At 41.1% G+C, this 16,518-nt stretch overlaps 1 protein-coding gene across 1 annotated transcript in view; it reads left to right on the top strand.

The window, feature by feature from the left end:
• Positions 1 to 16,518, top strand: part of KIAA1549L (KIAA1549 like) — a 73,800-nt gene that overhangs the window by 42,397 nt on the left and 14,885 nt on the right. Inside the window, 4 exon segments of the mRNA XM_053945891.1 lie at positions 191 to 369; positions 1,933 to 2,150; positions 6,698 to 6,827; positions 12,333 to 12,680. Of these exon segments, the coding sequence (XP_053801866.1) occupies positions 191 to 369; positions 1,933 to 2,150; positions 6,698 to 6,827; positions 12,333 to 12,680 (875 nt within the window).

The following is a 16,518-nucleotide window of genomic DNA, read 5'->3' as shown; positions in this document are numbered from 1 at the left end:
CAGGGACAGATAATCCTTTGAATACACAGTGTTTGGGATGTTTTTCCCCCTGGTGTAAAGGTCTCCCAGGCCTGCACCTCGAGGGCACTGAGCACATCATTGATCCAAAGTGTGTGCTTGCTGAATTTCCCCTTGAGCAGGCAGCAGAAATGTCTGTGTCTTTGTGCTGAGTGAGTTTGGTGTGCTCTAGTGGCCGTGAGTGATGAAGAGGAAGGAGGGATTCTCTTTGATAACGTCGCCAAGTCTGCCATGGACCCCTTTGACACCTCCTCGGGCTCGGTGCAGCTCATTGCCATCAAACCCGTGGCCCTCCCTGCTGTCCATGCTGCTTCAGAGAGGAGCCAGGAGTCTGCCATCATCAATGGGGAGGTAAGGACTGGCTGAGAAGTGTCTGCAGGTGTTTCCTTGGCTACAGCCACAAGTGGAATGATTTTAAGCCTGCTAGAGTCGAGAGCTGCTAGGAGCTTCTCGCCTTTACGCTGTATAATGTTCCATTAGCACTGTGGACTCGGAGACTTGAGAATTTAAGATCTGCCCTTTCACAATGCACCTGTGAATGCCTGTGACCTTGGAAGAGGTGATTTTCTATATTCCTACCCTCCCAGTGTCTCCCCCTCTCCTATTTAAAAAAGTGAGTAATGAGGGCAGAAAGCAGAATAACATCTTTTCCTACGTGAATTCTGTGGCTGGGTATGAAAATATGCATAGATCACCTGGATGGCAAGCTGATCTTTCTGTACTGAGCAATATATCTCAGTCAGAGTGAGAAGGGGTCAGTGGGACCATGGCCTTGCTCTGCACTCCAGCCTGTGCACAGAGGGTGCAGTTGTTTTGAAGGAAAAAAGTGGGATGGCACATGTGTCTGCTGCAGATGCTGGCCAAAAAGCATGCTTTGACTGCAAAACTTATGCTCATGTTTTGATGTAGATTTAATCAAGACCAGTCCATTTACAAAGGACTGAGGCTTTTATGAAGTTGTTGAACATGATGGGAACAAGCCACAGAGGTGCCTTGTTTACAAACTCACATTGCAACCATCATGTAAGCAGCTAAAACCAGTTTAAAAGCAGCAGGGAGGGCTGCTGCCAGGGACACTGTAGAAGAGCATAGGTCCCATGTGGGCCTGGATTATTGCAGCCTGTTGTGCTCCATTTCATACTTGCATTTTAAGTCCTGATGTGCCACGTAGCTTCCAAGCTCGGAGAAAGGCTTATTTGGCTTTCAGCATCTCTTTTCTGTAAGGTAGCAGGATGACACTGCTGGTGCTGGGTGCACCCTTACACACACACACTTCCCGTAGTTTAGGAAGACTGTAGAATTTGACTCTGGAAGCACAAAGCTCAGGGAAATTTCTGATTTCCAAGTAACTTGCAGTTTGAAGTGGGAGAGAAGCTTTTTCAATACTTAGGAGAAACCATGGGGCTAAGCTCTACCAGGATGGACCAAACACCCCCTTTTTTAAGGGTCCTCTCTGACAGGAGCCCATAAGAAAGCATATAAACAAAGTAAACACTTGATGACATTTCACTGGAGTTCTTCCCCAGCCATCAGTGGTGACTTATTTAAGGTTTTGTGTAGTCAGGGGGATGTCTTTGTACCCCAGCAGAGTTTTCACGGGCGAGCTGTGCCCCGAAGCACGCGCAGCGTTGGGTCATTGGCTGACACCACTCGTGTTTTTCCTCAGTGGGTGTCTCTGAGTCACTGTTGTAATGGTACACAGGTTTTTTTTTTTTTTTTAAGGCTAAAATTATTTAACCATCTGCCAAGCCATAAAAATGCAGCGACTCTGTTCACTTGCAGTTCCTCGCTGCTTGCAGATGGCACGGTGTGCTACAGAGGGATGACACACGCGGCGCATCAAGCGCGCGCTGACGAGATCCTTTGGAGGTAGCCAGCCCACCAGCAGCCCTGAAACATCTTCTTGCCTTTTAGGTGAACAAGGCTTTGAAGCAGAAGTCTGACATAGAGCACTACCGCAACAAGCTGCGCCTGAAAGCCAAGAGGAAAGGGTACTATGACTTCCCACAGGTTGATAACAGCAAGGCGCTGACAGACAGAAAAAGGATGTATGAGAAAAACCAGAAAGAACTTGAGCACATTTTGGATCCAGATGCAGATGTCTCATCTCCTTTTGCTGAGCCTAAGAACAGGTGAGACTTTTTATTTGCAGTTCTTCATCTGGGAGGAGAGTTCACGTCCTGGGAGTCAGAGGGGCCATTTTAATGAGCCAGGTGTTTGTTGTGTGGTCACTGGTCCCTTCTGCTTTATGAAGAATATTCATACAGCCCACGGAAAACATGGTCTCTGGTAAAACTGCAGTGTGGTGAAAAACAAACAAGTGGAAAGAAAAAAAATAAGGGAAAGGACTGTTGCAAGTTTTTATAAGTCACTCTGAAAGATGAACAGAAAAAGTGGTAGTGTTATTGGTGATACTCAGAGCAGACTTTAGGCAGGAAATTAGCATCTGAATTGGTTCTTTTTCAAAATATAGTGGTGTTATTATTTTGTCATCATTTTAATCTATGACAATTGCAGAGGGCATGAGATAACAGAACCAGTGTGTTGTCCCTCCAAGTCCTGCAGTGATAGTACCTGTAAGATGTTGTGTGTGCCTGTTATTGGTGATTTTCCTGTGCCTTTAACAGAGAAATGCATAATTTGCTCATCTGTCACGTGAAGCTGGCATGTTGTATAACATTACCACTGTTGGATTAACACTTCACTGTCTCCTGAGGATGGCATAGCAGTAGCATTCAAAACCCCATTTTAGAAATGAGGGGGGAGTGCAGGTGCTGACTGTGCCTGAGCTGCTGCCGTGGGCGGGTGCTCTGTTGCTGGTGCTCTCTGAAAAACAAACTGGCACATTGGAAAGAGGAGATCACACCAGTCCTACCCCAGGAAGGGCACAGTGTGCAGATTCCTCTTCCTTGGAAGTTCTGGAGGCGTGAAGGATGATAAGAGACTGTGTTTGCCATTGCACCTTGCACAGGAGGGCTCTTACTGTAATCAGGGACTATCATCAGTTGATCCATGAGAGAAAAAGGGACACTGAAGCACCTTTCCTCTGGAAATGGCCCTCATGCCTGGAGGTGCAATCTTGCCTCCCATCTCCTGGAAAGCTCAGCCCAAAATTTTCCTATGAGCATGAATGGACTGCAATCAAAGCAGTGCTGGTGACACAGGCATTGCACACAGTGCAACTGCAGCAGTTACCCTCGGGGCACAGGCATGAAAAAGACCGTAATGGGAATTACAAAAGCACTGCTGGCTCAGAATAGGGGCAAAAAGCTGAGGTCAGATGTGTTTCTGTAGATCTAGAGTTCAGTGGCTGAGGGATACTGCCCTGGAAGAGCTGTTTCCCAGGGCTGCCCTGGTCACTGAAGAGAAAAGATGCTGACTCAGCTGTGTGTTATGTTCTTACTGGATGTCCTTGGGCACCATTTCCTTGTGCAGTTTTCCAAATTATTGTGCACTGAGGAGGTAAGAAATGGAGCTTGGCCTTACATGGGAGCCCTGCTCTGCACACTCTGTCCAGGAGGTACAGACAGAGCACTGGGAACCCTTATTGAGGAATGCATTTAGTCCAGGGAGCTGGAAAGTTCCCTCAACACACAGCTGTGGCTGTGACTGATTGAGGCATTAATTTGGATGCTCATGATGTGTCACATGGCTCAAGGGAAGCGTTTAAAACATTAAACTGAAGCTTTAACACAGCCACGTGCTTTTTGTTAAATACGCTGATGTTTGTTCACGTGCCAGTGTGTGGGAAGATCCCATACATTTTTTTCTCCTGTGTGTTTTCTAATGTGTTGTGTAAATTTGTCACAGTCTGTTTGAGACAGTGATCCCTGGCATGACAGAAAACTGCTGGGAGGCAGGTAAACTCCTGTGGAGGAATGATTCCAATGATTCCAGCTGCACCATAAAAGGCTGGCTGCTGGACTTGTTAAATGTATTATCTGTATTCCCACATGAGGAGAGAGAATCACTTCTGATGCACTTTCTGTGAGGACACAGAACTCTTAATGAACTTTACAGATGCTGCAGATGTTTACAAACCAACCAGTTCTGAATTCCGTGCTAAAATTTCCACACTAAGACCTGGAACTGAATTTGATATGCTGCAACAGGCATGAAAATGATTGTCCTTATTTTTCTAATAAAAATAAGATGGGTAAAATTTACACTGCTGGAGGAAAACCTTGAAAAATACTACAATGTAATGTGGGGTTTGGTTATTGATAAATGAGTCAATACAATTGCATTTCTATAATGAAAAAAAAATTGCTTTAAAAGCAATCTGGGTAAGCATATAATTGAAAAAAAAGGATTTCTATCTTTTTCTGTTTTGAATCACTGTTACAGCAATTAAAATGTGAAAAATTTGCAATTTTTAAAACAATAGCACTAAAAACTAAGTCAAAGATTTCAAAGTTTCTAGGGAAAAGGTCTATTCAACTCTTTTCTGTTTTGTATATATTCTTCTAACTTAAGTCACATTGTTACAGCACTTCCAAAACATATCAGAAAATAGGGATGCCGCTGATTACTTAAGGTTACCTTTATATTTTGAATTAATTTTAAATTGTATTTGAAAATGATTTACAAAGCATTGCTGCTAAATGATTTTTTTCCAGAACAAAGAGCTTTGTTTGAAAGGCTCTAGGTGCCTTTCAGTCCTCATGTTTTAAAACATTCCAGCTGTGTTCCCAGAAGGCACTTCCTAACCCATTTGAATGCCAGTTGTTCCTGTTCATACCTCCTTTCTCATTACTAAAACTCTCTTAAATGAGGTAATTGGCAATCTCAAGGTAATTTTTAAGAGCCTACTGATGATATTATGCACTATTCTTGGATTTTCTTTAATACTTTGTAATCAGGTCAAGAATCTGCATGTTTTACAGAGCTGTACGTTTGAATCCCTTAGAAAATATATCACAATTGCCTCAACTAAATATTTATGGACCTCTTGTAAAACATATGAACTTCTGGAGACCTTTGATGTAAGAAGAAGATTGTCAGATCAGATTACCCTGTGCATAACCCTGTTTTCTGGTAATATCAATGGTATAGTCAGAGAAAAACCATATAGGAAGAAAGAATTTATTCAATATTATTTTTTGTAGGAGGAGCTTATTCCAAAAGCTCTGCTTGTCTTCTGCTTTGGCAGTGTATTTGGGACTTTCAAACATGAGCATGGTGATTTGTGATCAAAGGTCACATAGAAGTTTTGGAAAGTTGCCTTAAAACTAAGTACGTGCCTGAGTAATTTATTTAATCAGAAGCATGAAATTGGTTTTTTTTTTTGTCCTACCTTTTATCCTGTCTGATCATGTAAATGTCCTACTTTCTGGATTTCTGCAAACCAGTTTCTGCTGCTCTAATCTGTCAAGGTAAAAAGTGCTGTTAACAAGATCTGGAATAACTGAAGAATTATTTATCAGTGAATTAATTTAGACTGTCTTGTCTGTTCATTTCATTGATGGTTCTTGAGATGTTAAACCATGGAGTGACTTGAAAGTGTGACTTCAGACATAATAGTGCAACTTGTCTTACTTCACTATGAGCATTGGCAGGTCCTCTGTGTAAAATAAGCATCACAGAGACACGTTGGATGACCTGATCTAATTTTAATATTCTGAATGGAGTTATTGCACAAGGCAGAAAAATAGCATTGCTAGGCAAAGATAGCTGTGTATCAGGCTCCAGCAGTGTAATTACTGTGTTAATAAATGAAGCTGCCATGCCATTATTTCATCTGTTACTGATCTGCTCCAGGACCAGTGCTCCTCTGGAGAGTGCAACAAAATGAGTTAATGGCCTGATACAGTATGAGAACAACTCAGAAACTCTGCTGGTGCACAAGTAGCCTTCTTAAAAGATGCAGCTTGATGAAGCATAAAGTTCCTGTACCACCATTTGGCAAACCCTCCTGCAGATATGCTCTGTGTTTCACAGAGGGATGCTGCATTTGTTTTTGTATAACCAACAACAAGTGCAGAAATGGTTTTGCTGGCGAGGTTACTGTGTGTTTTGGATATTCAGTTTTATTCTGCATTTGCTTCCCCTTGGTTTGGAGCACCCAGCAGTGGAAGCTCAGTGCCCAGGGATGAGCAGCACTTTGTCCCAGTGAAGCAGCTGAATCCCAGGAAGCACAGCCCTCTGAGAAAGCTGTGGCCAGTTACCAAACTGGCTATTTAAAACCAGCATCTTGCAAGCAGTTTCCTCCCACTGCTGTGTCTCTTCCCTTTGCTGGGGGTTTGTTTCAGTGGAGCATTTTTCTGCTTCTCTCTCATCGCTCAGGATCAGCAACCAAAATCTCTGCTCCCCATCTGTGTGTGTGGGAGATCCTGTTATTTTTTTTATTTTTTTTTTTTAAATGAGTTTGAATCATGTCAGCTGAAGTTAAAAGGGTCCTGATATCTTCTTTGGACATATTTCATCTGACAAGCTCCCCCATACAATGTCCACGCCTTTTATGTAACATTTATTTTCCTTAAACCATAAAAAAAACTATGAATCATCTCTTAATAAGGTTACTGATTTCTAGTACTTCATATACGTAGAAAGAATATCCCGTAACAAAGTGGCATTTTTATGAACATCATAATTTTAAAATAAAGGTGAATATTAACAACTACTGCCTGTCATTTTTTTTTTAATTCATTTTACCATTTTCTCATTTCCTGTTTTCTAGGCAGCCACTGAAGAACTCTGTGTACAGAAGCAGGCAGTCCCTGAACAGCCCCAGCCCAGGGGAAACTGAGATGGATCTTCTGGTGACTCGAGAAAGGCCGAGGCGTGGCATCCGGAACAGTGGATATGATGTAAGTTTGTTGGGTATGGGCAGAGAAATCTGCTCAGCCAAGTCTGAACTTGCTCCTAAACCCAGGGACCAACTGATAAGCCACAGGACAGATTGCCATGAGATATTTAGTGTTACAGGAGTTTATGTGCACTCAGCATCCTGAAAAAAGCTCAGACTCTTCCATGCACTTTATCACTCTACATCATTTTACAGTCTGAAGTGCAAACAAAACGTTTGCCCAAACCCCATTATTTACCAAAGTATTAAATCTTGAATTTAGATAGTTCTTCTAAGCGTGTGGCTACTTGACAGTGAGCTTTCTTCATTGCAATTAAAATCCTCTGCTTGTTCTGAAGAACAGCCTGGAGCTGCTCTCTTGATTCAGAAGAATGAACAGCCAACTTCTGGGATTTTCACCTAAGTCCCAAAGTCAGTGTTTTGTGGAAACCCCCTAAGGATAGGTATTGTCCTTGTGCTCCCATCAGAACTGGGAGAGTTTTGTGGAGGTGAATGTCAAACCCAGCCAGAGGGGATGCTGCTTTATGGTCCAAGGAGCTCAGGCAGCCAGCACAAGGCAGAGGAGTTGTCTTGTGCAGTCTGAACAAGCACTGGGTGCAAGTTGACACTGTGTGAACCTAGAAGGATTAAAAATAGCCCCACATTAGGGAAATGTTGAGTTTTTCAACCCTTTGTCACGTGTCCAAACTACTGTAGCTCAGCCAGCCCTGAAGATCAGTCCCTAGAGAGGGTCTAAACCATTCTGGAAAACAAGGAAGGGTCACCTGTGGTTGCCCATCCTCTAAACATTGTAGGTGAAAAACAATTTGTGGAGGGGGGGACAGTTCATTGTCGCCCTCTCTGTGCCAGGAATGTGTTTTTAGCAAGGAGAAAGAAAGTACCAAGGTTGGTTTAATCCTTTTACAAAATTCTTTGGGGAAGGTTGTAGTTGTCAGATTTCTGAAATGATTCCCTGCATTTGGACACTTCCCATCAGACTGCAGGAGTCATGTGGGGCCATGTGAGTGGGCTGTCTGCTACCCTGCTTTCTGAGGAATTAGGATGCCAATACTATGCTAATAAAAACTAGTTTTTCACAGGGGATATTTCCCTGGAAATCAGTGTTGAAAACATTCTGGGTGCAGGCACGGCAGCAGATTTAAAAATATGTATTTCAATATATTGTGTATGCTATATATAAACCATATTTTAAAGAAAATTTGTTATAAACCTTGGAAGAAGATTAATGAGCTTATGCAGATTCTGAAGGGTCCTCAGAGTAATTATAAGCTCTGAGATGTGTGCACACAACAGAAAAAATTGCTTTTGCCTTTCCTTTGGTGCTGCAGTTGGGCGACCTGTCCCTGGCACAGTGCTTTACTAAGTTACATAAAATCCCTCTGCCCGATGCACTGCAGATTCACTGCAGTGCACCTCTTCCAGCTCTGAATGCATTTCCCATCTGAAAGCACAGAAATGCTGCTGGGAAATGGGACAGGATATTGAAATTTAGCTGCCAAGCCTGAGCCTGCAGCGTGGGCTGGTCCCCCACTCCTGCTTGAGGCTCCTCGGAGCTGTGTCTGACAGGCTCCATCTCCCAGGATACCACTGATGGCTGCATCCATGGAATTCATGGATCTCAGCAGCTAAACACCTCTGGAAATGTGACCTCTGAAAATGGGTGAGAAAGGGCTGCTTTGAGTGCTGACTCTTGTGCCCTTTCTGTTTCATACAGCAACACCTGGTACCCATTTTGGACATCTGATTTGTCATATTAAATCTTCCAGCCTTCTCAGACTGCTGCTAACCTCTTCCTCCCAGCATGTTATTTAGCAGCAAGTCCTGCCAAAGAATAGTGAAATCTGCATTTTATAAGCAGTGCCAAATAATTCAATTTATGAATCAAATAGTTTATATTGCCTTCATGTCGGGAGACTTTTTTGACACCGTAAAAGGTTGTGGAGGGAATTTGAGCTGTTACCAGCATACCCAGATTATGTTTTGAGGTTTTTCTTCCTAACAATAGTAATGCTTTTATTTTTGAAGAAAAGAGATTGAGATCTCCTAGATTCTTTAAGAAAACTCCTTAAGAATTCCTCACTCATGTGCACAACCACAAGGTTTCCTTTCAATAACAATTTTCTAAATGGTTTTCTAAAATGCTTCATTCATACTTTTCTAAAAATACTTCATTCTCTAGAATTAATTTTTGTCATATTTCTCTGAATCATGATTCTGTTTCTCAGAGATAAAAACTGGTAAAGATATGAGGATAAAGATAAAATATTTTACATTTGTTCATATGGAATATGTAGCTTTTACTATTACATTGGAGTATACATTCTACTCTTTGATGTTCTCAGTATGTTATTTGCCTTTATAATGTCTTTTATAAATGAATCATTATTGAACAGTGTCTAGCTTTCCATTTTAAAGAATCCCAACAGGTTTTACTATCATCATCTTCAACTAGGAATTAGATTCAGGAGACTTTATTAACATGTTTGTTATTTTCAACAAGTTCAACTGTGAACAACTGTGTGTAGAGTAAATGCCATAACGAAAGACTCTAGAACCTCTAGACTGCTCTAATGAGATTTATACCAGACTAGAGAATATTTAGGCTGTTTTTGCCATAAAAGGAAGAAAGCTACCTTATTATACACGTCTAAGAAATCAGTATACAAAAGAATTCATGGGCATAATTTTGTTGATATAGCTAAATTAATGCAATGCATCCCAAAGGTTATGGATTAACATTGCCATAAAGAATTTTACTGATAAAGTTGCAGCAGCAGAATTATTCAAGAGGTGTAGAAAGCCTGTCTCTCACTGCAGGGTTTTGTTTGCTTTCTTCATGTACCTCTAGTTCCTTCTATTATACAGTAACTCTGTGTGATTTTATGTAATGGTGGCCTCTATTTATGATCGCTACGTGTTTCAGTTGATAGGATAACAAAATAACAAATAACACTCAGAAAGTGATAGGATGAATTGAAATAGATTTTAAAATATGAGGAAAAGAAATGATTATTACTTTTCTCCAAAATCTTCATGTCAGGTTTTATATTAATAAATCAAAGCTGCCTTAACATTGGCTGCTAATATGAATCTTGTATACATGTGATATATTTTAAACATTCTTTGGGGGTCTAATGGCTTCACCAGTGAATTGTAGTAGAAAAGCTGATTTATTTCAGCATTGGGTACTAATAGGTCTGTGTGGGATTCCACTCACATTTTTGCAAGCATGAGCAAACAGAAGAGCCGTGGTTATTAATCATCCAGTCAGGACATTATGATTTCAGAGGCTCTTTGGCTGCACTTACACAAACTACCATTGCATTTTACAGTCAGCTTTCTAAAACGCGTCTGATTTTTATTTATTGCAGCAACACAAACACCAATGGAATCAAAATGAGGGAATGGAATTGTGGAAGAGTCTTTAGTTGAAGATTTCCTACAAAGTTTTTCCATTTAAGATCATTTGGTGCAGTTGCATTCCCCTTTCCCCAGTCTGATGTGTGTACCACTTGGGAAGCTGGAATTTCAGTTTGTGGTTTTGAATTTAGATAACATACTGTATAATCATGACTATGTAAATTATGCTTAAATTCTAATATGCAAATGTTTAATTTTTATCTTCATTTTTCTCTTTTTTTACTGCTGTACTTTCATAAATGCAAGATATAGCTATACTTAAGACAGAGAAATTTATATTTTTCTTGGATTTATTATCAGTTTTCACTACCAGTGTAACTCTTTTCTAAGTGGCTGTCAACAGAAGAAGAAAACCAGTTTGATATTTCCCTATGAAAAGGAATAAATATATTTTATGATTGTCCTATAGCTTGCAAAAGCTTGGGGGCACAGTCACTTATCTATTCAGGTGTAGAAAAGCACTATTACAGGGGAAAAAAATATACCACACTAGGAGCTACAGAACACTGAAATGATCAGGATAGTGCTGGAATTTTTAACAAGAACATCCTGCTGGTTTCTTTTATTTATGGCTATTTTAAACACTAGCACAGTTTCTAACCACATGCTATATATAGAAGGAAGCACACATCCTCTTGCTCACCCCAGTTATCCTTCACAGTCAATGCATTTTACAGGTATTTAAAGGATTATAAGGAATTAGTTGCTGGTTTAAAACACATGTTTTTAAAACTCTGGGCTGTAAAACTGATCTTGCAAAATACAGATGAAGTGTGGTATTGCACTTTCAACTTCTTGCAATGTGATGATTACTTTGTCATGGAGTTATAGACAAAAAAAAAAAAAAAAAAAAAAAAAAACAAAAAAAAAAACCCAAAGAGAAGATTTCTGTTTGTACTTATCTGTACAGAAGGAATCACCTTAGGAGTAACCCTTCAAACCATGCTGCCCAAGCACTTCTGCTTCATTCCCTGTTCCCAAGTTAACTTTGCATGAATACCTGTAACTCCTGTCTGGGGGCTGGGTAAAGACCCCTGAGCTGCACCAGGGTGTTCTCTGCAAAGGGCAGGGTTGAATTTGTGGCGTCATTGTGGATGTTCAGAAAAACTCCTCAACTTTAGTTCTGCAGAAATCTTAATGTGAGAGCCTGAACAAAGGAATTTCAGTCTCTCTAGCTGTAATAATCTGTCCCTTGTAAGGGGTCCTTCACAGTGATGGCACTATTTAGGGAACCGTATTCTTCCTGGCACAGTTGCACTGCCATTGATACCATAACTAAGACAAGAATTCAAACATTAATTCTAATTGCTTTTAAGTGAGTCATTGACAGTTTAATCTGCCACAGAGTGTCCCTGCTACTTTTCACAGCAAACAATGTAGAATATAAAAGGCTATTATACTCCCCTGCATCATATGAATTCTTTCCAGTATTTGTTGTGTGTCTATATTATTATGGCTGCTTTAATTAAAGGGATGGGACCACAGTTGGGCTAAAAACAATTTATTGCTCAGATAAACATCAGTCTCAGGGGCCGTGAGATTTATGAGAGCAAGCTGTCAGCCATAGCTCAAGTGTAGTTACAAGTTCTTTGTTACAAGATAATAGATAACTTTTTAATGCAATGGACAGTTGCCACAAAGTTTATTTTGCTTTTCTAACTTATCACCTTTACTTAATTCTACTGCAATGCGGATACTTTTATAGAATGGGCTACTATTACATGTACACACAGATGCTTCTATGATAACATCTAAACTCTCAGCTTACTCTATACAATTACACCCCTACATTCTAAACCCTTCACCACCTTATCAGTATAGTCTTTACTTACTTAAGGCATATTCTTACTTACAACTATAGAAACAGAAGTTTATGATTTTTCTGCTTAATGTATTTTATTTTTACATCAACCCAAGCTTCTCCCAAGGCTGCACACCAAACCCCCCGGTGTCTGTGGACGTTTCTCTTTTTCCACATTGTCACAATTCCCCATTCGTGCGTGCTACGTCTGCGTTTGAGACCGTCGAAGCGGCACAAATGCCGCCTGGCAAAGCCTTTGACACGCGCTTTTATTCCCTCCGACAGACCGAGCCTGAAATTATAGAAGAAACGAACGTTGACCGCGTCAACGAGCCGCGGAATTACGGCAGGGCCCGGCAGGCCAAGGGCCACTCGGAGACGTCGACGCTGAGCTCGCAGCCGTCCATCGACGAGGTGCGGCAGCAGATGCACATGCTGCTGGAGGAGGCCTTCAGCCTGGCCTCCGCTGGCCACGGGGGCCAGCCCCGGCAGGACGCCTACGGCTCGGCCCCGCACCTGCCCTACTCCGAGGTGGTGACCAGTGCCCCCGGCACCATGACCCGGCCGCGGGCGGGCGTGCAGTGGGTGCCCACCTACAGGCCAGAAATGTACCAGTACAGCTTGCCGAGGCCCGTAAGTGCAGCTTCTCTTCACCACGCTGTAATGTCAGAAAGGTGCTTCTGTCCTGAGCCACATTGTTTTTTTTGTTTTTTTTTTTTTTTTTTTTTTTTTTGGTTGGTTTTTTTGTTTTTTTGGTTTTTTTTTTTGGGTTTTGTTTTGGGTTTTTTTTGGTTTTTTTTTGTTTGTTTTTTTTTTGTTGTTGTTTTTTCTTTGTTTTTTTTTTTAAGTAGTCCCATTTAGGTGCTTAAAACCAGATGCTTACAGAAAATAAGTATGCATAGGGTGATGCGTATATATATATATATTTTTTTTTTTTTTTTTCATATACATGTGTGCTTGCCTAGACACCAACCTAGGCTTTGCAGTTGGGAGCATGAGTGAGCCACACACATACACCATGAAAGACCTGGTATCTGTTTTAGCAAGGTTGTCCTGTCTAAGCTGTACCAAGATTTAAAAGAACAGGCTGCAGGCTGTCCAACAGATCCCAAACTGTTGGAACCCTGGCTGCTGAGAATTTTAGGCTTTCTCTGCTGACAGGCACTGACCCCTAAGAGAACACTGCATTCGACCTGAAGCCATAGAGAAAGCTTCCAGAATTAAATAATAGAACTAAGATTATAAGTGTATTGTTTGAATAGAAGTGTGTAATATCACATAGTAGAAAACTTAAGAGTTTAAAGTTTTAGAATATGGTAATGTATTTAAAATAAGATAGAAGGTTTAAGACAGAAGCTAGTCCTCCTTCTTCACCTTCTTCTTCATTTAAGGAGTATTATGTAATTAGATAAAGAAGTCCACATTATGGGCCACAGGTAGTTAGTTAATAAGTTAAAAGTAAAAATAATTTAGGTACTATTTCTTAATTGGACAGTTTATCCTTAAAAAGCCTTGTGTAGAGAGAAATATGACTGCATTTTTAGTTTGTTAGAGTGAAGTACTGTAGAGCTCACACCAAACGTGTTTGCACATCTCCTGCTCAGGTAATGCAACGTGCTTTTATGGATTAACTGTGGTGACACCTGGCTAGGGAGGAACAGCAACTCTTCTGCATCACTGGAGAGGCTCACCACTGAAGAGCAACATGAAATGTGGGCTGTTACTGGTAGTCTTGCACTTACAGCTATTGGCTTGGCTCTCTAGAGAAGAAATCCAGAGAAGATTTAATTCCACAGGTCTCTTAGCTGACCTTATAACTGACTTTATCCTTCATTCCTAGCCCCAAGCAGCAGCTAACACGTCCTCACCTCAGAGAAGTAATACATGAACTAGGAACTTAAACCCAAGGGTGGAAATTGTTAATGGAATTTTGTAGGTGTCTAGACAGCAGTGACACTGTGTGCACCCCCACGTGGGGAACTGCCCCTGAATTCCCACACACGGTAATGTGAAACTCAGCAATAGATTTTCTTTTATATCAGATACAAATCTAAACCAGAGGCGATTGCTTTCAGATAAGAAGTAGCCCATCTAACAATATCAGTGTGATAAATTGTTCATTTTAAGGCTTTTGTTGGTCAGATCTTTTTTTTTTTTTTGAGTCCTTAACTCTGGCTAGAATAAGAGGAAAATGCAGAAAAACCTCCTCAGTTCAAAATAACCATTACCATGACTTCCTTCCATGACAATAAAAAATACATTAAAGGATGCTGCTTCTGAACTATTCTGAACATAGCTGAAAGCCAGTGGCACTGCTTGCAAAGGTTCAGGTTGGTGCTATTTAAATCATGCTAAGGTTATTTCTGGCACTTTAAAATTGGTCAGATGAAATTCGTACAGCATATAATCATATTTTATGGTTAGAATTCGATTAAAAGCTTAAGAGACAGCTAATGGGGAGTCAAATTACCTCAACACTTCAAAGAATCTTTCTAAAATGAAATTTAAAATATTATATGGTGAGAGGTTTTTTTTTAAAAAAAACATAATAGCCACTCTTCTCATGGTGAATGATTCACTGTTGTCTTTCTAAGACTTATTACTCTCCTAAATCATCTGCGTGTTTGGGACCTTTTGCTTATCTTTCTGGCATTCTGAAGACAGAGCTAAATTCCCTGGAGATAGTTGATTGCCACAGATGAGGATAGGCACAGACTTGCTGGGCTTTGGATAAGGGCTGGTAATTCATAGTTTTCTGCATATCAGTTTCATGAATATGCACTGTGCTTCCACCACCCCATTTTCTGGTTTGTTCTCTATGGGAATAGAGGGTTGGAATTGAAAAATATCCCCAGCTTTGGGGATGAGAGGTACCTGTGCACTGGGATGTTGGTTACCTCTGTAAACCAAAAATCAGTAATTTTTCCCTTCCTTAAAATTCAGTTCTTAGTGGCAATTAGAAGTCAACATCAACAACGCTGTTACAATTCAAAACACCGAGCATTTTGAAAATGAAAATTTCATCTTTGAAAATTCAAGGGCATTTTGTCAGCCTAGATGGAACAAGTGCAGAGGGGTCCAGAGCCACTCTTTAGTTCTGTGTTGCTTCAGGTGTCCTCCAAATCGTGGAACTTCAATTTTTTGTAGTCAACTTCTTGGCTAGTCCCACCATTAAACATTTGTGTATCTCTCCAGAGTGTGCACACTTTTTTTTTTTTTTTTTCTTTTTCCATTTTCTTCTCCCTTTTGAGGTCTTCTCTGTGGTTTTTATTTGCTTGGTTGGGGTTTTCTGTACATGCTGCCATTAATACTGAAATTATCTGTAGCTCTTGTGAGGGAATGCCTGTTTACCAACCTGCCCGTTGTGGGACCTGTGAAAAGAGGATTCCTCCACATGGGGCTCATGCCTTCTCCTGGCAGAGGAAAGCCAGTGAAATGCAAACTCTCCCTGTTGTTCTGGAGCTTCCAAAACATGATGAGTAACACTTGGCTGAGTCCTTGGCACCCAGCTGGTGTGCTGTGACTGGAGGATGGAGTTAAAGGGTTGAATACACCAGCCGGACTGCCAGCTCCGTGCCTTGGTTGATCATGTTTGAAAATTTGCTTTGGAAATTTGCTCAGCTGAGTCAAGTGAGAGCTGGGACCAGAGAAGAAAACCCTCTCCATAACAAGGCTGGACCAGTTCCCATCTCTCCTCTTTGGTGCTCTGGAAAGAGGAGTGAGAATAAGAGAGCTCTGGGTCCCAAGGTGAGATCCAGCAGCACAAACAGGCACTGATGACCAGCACTTACAGCCTGAGTGACTGGTAAAGTATCCCTGTCCTCAGAGCTCCCCTTCATTTAACAGGGGATTCAAGTGTTCAATAATTCATTCAAAATTCAGCTACTTTCAATAACAGCTGCTTAGTATGAAACAGGACAGCTATAAAGGCAAAGCCAAATCAATAAATTTGCGTTATTCCTAGGTGAATAAACAAGATAAATCATTCAGTGAGTTAACAAGGATGCTGGCCTTTTAATTCCTATGGTGAGATGTAAGGAGATGGGTATTTCTGTGATTAGAAGGCAACATAGAATACTTTCACCCAGGACCAATCTGGAAGTGGAAGGCAGTAAAAATATTTAAATATTTGAACTAGGGAAATGTAGTCTTAAAACTAACTGCAAAGTTTCTGCTTTGGCCTATGAACACAGGCTGAGAGACTTGGGATTGTTCAGCCTGGAGAAGAGACGACTCCAGGGAGACCTTAGAGCACCTTCCAGTACCTAAAGGAGCTACAAGAGAGCTGGAGAGGGGCTTTTTACAAGGGTATGGACTGATAGGACAAGTGGGAACGACTTTGAACTGACAGAGGAGAGGGTTAGGTTAGATATGGGCAAGGAATTCTGTACTGTGAGGGTGGTGAGGCACTGGAGTAGGCTCCCCAAAAAGCTGTGTATGGCCCATCATGGAAGTATTCAAGGCCAGGCTG

This window comes from Vidua chalybeata, chromosome 6 (assembly GCF_026979565.1).
Source record: "Vidua chalybeata isolate OUT-0048 chromosome 6, bVidCha1 merged haplotype, whole genome shotgun sequence".
Classification (NCBI taxonomy): Eukaryota; Metazoa; Chordata; class Aves; order Passeriformes; family Viduidae; genus Vidua; species Vidua chalybeata.
The sequence above is the reverse complement of the archived record's forward strand: the minus strand, read 5'-3'. Positions and strand labels throughout refer to the sequence as shown.